Genomic DNA, 6167 nt, shown 5'->3' on the forward strand with positions numbered 1-6167 from the left:
ACACATACACATATATAGACAGTATGGCAATAAAGAGGTGAATGAAGAGAAATCTACATATATTAGCTATCTTTGGGTGTTTTATTGGGAATGTGTATCTTTCAGATTAATTTGAGGAGCTTCTATGGTTTGCATGTTCCTCACTTTATGATAAGTGTGTCACACAGTGTGGGACTCGCACTGGTCTGGTCTTCAGCATGCCTTTGTCTTGGTTTAGGTGGTCTTGGCTACTCTGCTATGAGTAAAAACCAAAGGTCTAAATATTATTCATGCTGGACTTACAGTGTCTGTTGGTCGTTGAGGCACCACAGGAGTTGGTTTCTCTCGTCTTTCTGGGTCATTTCTTTTTCTCTGTGAAGACAATTTACTTAAGTGTGAATGTACCCTGCAGTAATTCTTAAAAAACATACTCACGTTACCCATGCACACATGATTCTCTGTCACATAGCAAATCAAAGGTTTGGGCTTATTATTAAGGTACCTCGGCAGGCTTTGGAGGAGGTTTAGGCTGTGAACAGAGAAGAAAAAACATGGGTGTGTATCATTTATATGATACGTTAGTTAAGATTTTTATCAGTGGTGATTTGGGGATTCTTTAAACTCTCCAAAATCAGTATTAGAGATAATAAGACTGTGTTGTGTATAAATGAAGAGTTTTGTGTCAGATGTGAATAGTCTTACCGGCTTTGGTTTCTTTTTTTTTACTTCTGGCTTCATCATACACGCCTCCATCCTCTCTGAAAGAATGACAAAAAGTGAGATAAAAGGACAAATCATTGGTTTGTGCTGATTTTTGATCAAAGAATTTACATTTTGAATGCAAACTGGACCAAATGGAAGTAACAGACAAACACTCTCGTCAACTTCGTTAATGTCACAGCATACTGTGTGACAAGCCGTAACAGTGAAGAGAAAAAGGTGTAATTAATAACAATGGCAAAACCTGGATTTCACTTAGGCCAAGTACTATGGACCTGTCCCAAACAACACACTAACAGTATATGTACTAGTTCGTAATTCTTTTTTACGAGTTTTACATCAACTTCAGACTTTTCTGTTAGCTCAGATACATTTTATCTGACCTGGAGCCTGATAATACTTAAATAACTGAAAGCCAAATAAATATAGACACCTAAAATTAGCCAGAATCCATCGTGTAGGAGCCATGTATTCATTTAGAAAGAAGAAAAGTTTGTGACATAAATATTAATTAGAGAGGGTTTATATTTTCGTATTGTTACATGTTTTTTTTTTGGCTTTTGTGGACATTATTTATAAGTTTCATTATTACGGTTATTCGGAGAGTTGGGTCACATGAACATGAGTGGTGACATTGATAATCTATATGATATACCGGCCTTTCACATGTGTCGAGTTGATAGGAGAGAGGGAAGTGGGTCATTGTATTTTTTGTTGAGCGCACTTGTGATTATTTTGACTCTAAGTTTGTGCATGTTGTAATAAGCTGATTCCTTTTTATTAATAATTTACCTATTTTTGGATCTCAGCCAATCTTTTGTTGGTGTGCCAAACAATAGACCAGGCACAGCCTCAGTCTCAGTGACTTTTAGTTTATTCCTGTAATCGCTACACATTGTTCCATGTAAAGAAACTCATATTTGATGGATATGGTGTCATACTGTAAATGCACAGTAATGTTTAACACACACACTACCAACTCTGCAATCACAACCATCATGAGAATGGGAATCTTTTCCTTTTTTATCACCCATCAGGAAGATTGGGAAAAGCTTGTTTTTATTTTCTATGATTCAACTTCCTTAACCTCTGTCACCACCATCCGCAATTTGTTGTTTCTCTCGACTCCTTTATGCAGTTCATTATTGTGCATCAACAATTTCAATTTAAAAAATCAAGCATTTTTTTAATGTGCATTATGACTTTTTTTCAATACACTTCATTTTTCACCCATCTAGCATAAATAAACTACATTTACCTATAGCTACAGCTCTATTAATGTGCATTCTGGCTGATCAGTGCACTTAACATAGGCATCATTAATGTTACAAGTAACAGGCATGATTTTCTTACTGCCATAAGTTAAAATGAATGCTGTGAAAGAGGCCTATTTAATATTGGTCCTTTAAATACTGTTTTCTAATGCCTAAATTTGGATCTTTTGCAGCCCTGATTGTCCCATAACACACTTGGAGTATTCAGCTTACGGGCATGTTTCATGACAGTCATTTTGACATTCATAGTGTAGTTGTGTCATTATTTTCACTGGATGATTTTTGTAGCCCTCTGTGATAGCAAATTTCATATATTTGGCTTCTGACTTGTTAGATGATACAAGACATTTAAATATGTCATTTTGGGTTTGGGTTGTTTTTTTTCACAATTGTCACTATTTAATGACATTTATTAGATCAAAAAGTGAATCTTTTGTCACTAATTGAGAAAAATCAGTTGTACCCCTTTAAACCAAAACAAAAGAGTAAAACTATGGTTTTCAAAAGCACACAAAAGTACTCCAGTATCAGAAGCCCCCCAATAAAGAACAATCCCTTAGCAGCTCTGTACTAAATAGAAATTCATTTATGAGCATATACTATTTCGCTAGAAAAACATTTCCTTGTAAAACAATATTAGCAGTGGTATGCAGTAACGATACAATAAAAAGAAACGAAATATAATAAGGCAAAACGGAATAACTCTCAAGTACAAGTGCCTCCAAATTGTACAACACTTCTTTTTAATGAACGTTTTGGTTTTTCCACCTCTGTTTTTCATTGCTAACACAATCAAACATTACTTTACATCTGCCACTAGAGTGGAAAAGTCAAACAACCATTAAAACACAGGAGGAAATGCATGTTACAGTTACAGTGGTCACTAACTGAACCATTTAAAGAGGTACTGACATTTCAATACACGCTTCCCAAAAGCGTAATCTGTTTGTGCGGAACTCTTTAGGTGACTGATTATTAGCTTGCATGCTACAAAAACTTTTAGCTAACGTTAGCTAACAACCGTTAAAAAGGTAGCTACTCGTCATTTGAACGGACGGTGAATCATACATTTAAAACGCTGAAAACAACAAAAGACCAAATCTCGTTGATGCCAGACTGAGCGGTTTCACCTACCAAGTATCTGAAGACAGTTCAGAGACACTTCACATTTCGTTTTAAGCTAATATCATCAAAACAGAGAGCACGGACGGCTCCTTCACTGTCACAATATTCCCAGGAGTTTAAAACTTCACCGCACCCGCACAACAAACATCTGCACTCACGAGGCGTTCACGAGCTCCTGAAAAACCTCCGACATCTGAGTTCACATCCGACTCAAGCGCTTCAGTTTGTTCTTGTTATGTAGCCAACACCGTAAGTGGAACTGGATATATTTACCTGACAATTATGTATTAAAAAATATCCACTCCAACTTTAGTTCCATATTTATGATGCATAATTATTTAATACGTTTCACACAAAACTCCACAAAAAAGTATCATTACTTTTACACCAAAGAATGAGTTTGATTACTGCACTTTTAGCCCTCTTCTTTTCTTACTAAAAATTGGAGAAGCCCAGGTAGGTGTTGTAGGATATAAAAACTAATTCTTCATGGTAATGTTATCATATTTATTTTTTTTTAAATTATTAAAGTTTTTTTTTTTCCCTGTTGCTCATAAATAAACAGTATAATTTACCATGCACATGCATCATGCAGTATAATTTTTTGTTTTGCATCTTCCTTCATTCTAGATTTTACCTTCTTATTTATTTATTTTTGTTATTTATTTATTTTTTTTGTTTATATTAATTACTATTCTCTTAAACTCTACGTAATTTATTCTATCTTTATATATATATATATATATATATTTTTACTTTGTACATTGATCATCTTTGGCATACATTTTTTTAAATGGATAACATTTAGTTAAATCTTATCTTCGTTTGGTTACATTCTAGATAATAATTCTGCTTATAGGTGAATTCTTTCATGCAGTTTTTCTTGAGACAACATATACATGTTTTACAGTTTTATTAAAACCTTGATACATTTCAGAAGTTGGGCTTCATGAAAAAAACAGGGTTTAATTTTACTGTGTAAAAAAAAAAAAGTGATTGATCATATTGGCTTTGCTATTCATACATTTTAAAAAACCAGCCCTAGTGTCAACATCCTTTTTAACCCGCAAATATGTCAAACTACACAAGCAAAACACACAAACATTTAGAGATATGCATGAATGTAAAAAATGCAGTGCAAAACAATAATATGCACACCACCTTCAGCATTAATTGTTGATGTAGCTTCCTTCCCCTTTCCCTTTACATCTCAGCTACTCATTTAGGCTACTGCACACTACCTGCCGATCTCATGCCCCCTTGTTTTACGAGAGTATTTACCTCCACATGAGGAATTGCAAATATTTCCGACACCACCCAAAGGCAACACCACTTACAAGTCGAACAAAGCATCTTAAACAAACCTTAACACATTAGCCCCGAGAGCTTCTGTGCTAACAGTGAAATCACCTGTTGCACAATGAGGCGACCTCCTGCCACATAAGAGATCTCAGTCCCAAAATCCACACCTGATAATTGTTCCAAAGATAAAAGGCAAAAGTCCAACGTCTCACCTGGTTTTTGCTGAAGAAAACGAGAGCTCTTAGACGGTTGTCTCCTCTCTGGCTTTGTGATGGCTGTCGGTCACCTGGGAGTTGGGCGTGGCCACTTCAAGGTCTACCTGTAGCTGTGGGAGTGAGAGAAGTGCGGTTCCCAGACGGTGTGATTCATCAGTTTCAAGAAAATCCAAAACGTGATGAGAGCTACTCCAAAAATAGAAAACAGTGAAGTAATCATTTTGGAAGGAGTCCCAACCGTAAACACATTGTGAAATAAAAACAAGGAGTTTGACAATATTTTTTATTTTTCATTATTATTCTAGTTAAACAATATTTTCTAAAAAAAAAAAAAAAAAAAAAATGTCTCTCTAAATGTTGGAAAATATATACAGTGCAGTCAGAATTTTTTTCAGATACCATGGCCTGTTTTTTGCTGATATACATCACTAACCATGAGACCTCATAAAAAAGCTTTGTACCTAATGATGATGATGATAAAAATAAAAAAATAATAAAACATCACATAAAAGCAATAATAATCATATATGTGTATATATATAACAATAATTATTATTATTATTGTTATTATTATTATTATTATTTATTATTTATTATTATTATTATTATTTATATTTATATTACATTTTTACATTACAGTGTTAGGGTTCTTTTTTTATCTGATCATCCATCACTGGGACTCTGGTGTGCAAGAATTCCATTGTTGGTTAGTCAAAGTAAAAAGCAACTTAACACCGGCGAAACATCTTTTTTCACACCTCCAGTGCTTTATCTTCTTGCCCTGGCTCAGTATTGTAGGAGTGCACTCCAGGGTGTGGTCAGTACATTGTGAGGTCACCACTGGGTGTGGTGTAACCAGGTGTGATTCAACCTGACCAGCACAGTGCAGGTTTACACCGGTTTGCAGGGTTTCCACTGCATCTATTCTCAAAATTCACATGTGACTTCTGCCAACATCAATCAAACGCTCTGTGTGGCAGCACAAATCTAAACCTAGTCTCATAACTGTTCTGGTACAAGGTCATTCTGTAAGTGTAAAGGGTGACAGAAAAGCATGGAAATGAATCAAAGTAAAATAAGGCTGAAGAGAACTTTGACAAACACATTTATCTGAGTCATTAACGGAGCAAATACCAACTCAGTAAGAGCACGGCAGTCAGAACAAGGAATTTAAGTGTTTGGCCACTTGCATATAGACATAAAAAGCACTAGATTGGCATAAAATATTTCTCTGACCTTTATTTGTCAATTTTTCATTTGTTACACATAGTGCTACAATATATTGCACGTAAAAAGGCAGTATCGATTGGACAACTCCACCCAGAAAAATAAATATGAAGTTCATTAAACAAACAAAGAGTACACACCTCATGACTTTGAAATAAATCTTTAAAAACATTAATGCCATACTCAAAAGAAATAGCAAATGATTCTTTTCAGGACACATCAGTACGGTCATAGCTGGTTTTTACAGTCCAGTGTCCTTCCAGTGGTATAGCAAGAGATTATTTTACACCTGGAAAACCTTTATAACATCTAATACAACTGACAT

At 34.9% G+C, this 6167-nt stretch overlaps 1 protein-coding gene across 9 annotated transcripts in view; it reads right to left on the reverse strand.

Moving 5' to 3' along the window:
* The window catches only part of LOC121951372, a 29032-nt gene extending 24318 nt beyond the window's left edge, over positions 1-4714 (reverse strand). For 8 of the 9 annotated variants that reach the window (XM_042497668.1, XM_042497666.1, XM_042497673.1 and 5 more), the window contains exons 1-4: positions 3108-3218; positions 682-737; positions 482-508; positions 283-351 (exon numbers count right to left, since the gene is read on the reverse strand). In XM_042497668.1, coding sequence (XP_042353602.1) covers positions 283-351; positions 482-508; positions 682-732 — 147 coding nt within the window. In that variant the 5' untranslated portion in view covers positions 733-737; positions 3108-3218. Of the gene's footprint in view, positions 1-282; positions 352-481; positions 509-681; positions 738-3107; positions 3219-4612 lie in introns of those variants that run through there. The other variant, XM_042497665.1, reaches the window with a different exon arrangement.
* Positions 4715-6167: the final 1453 nt, after the last annotated feature.

The sequence above is a fragment of the Plectropomus leopardus genome, chromosome 12 (genome assembly GCF_008729295.1).
Source record: "Plectropomus leopardus isolate mb chromosome 12, YSFRI_Pleo_2.0, whole genome shotgun sequence".
NCBI classification, from domain to species: Eukaryota; Metazoa; Chordata; class Actinopteri; order Perciformes; family Serranidae; genus Plectropomus; species Plectropomus leopardus.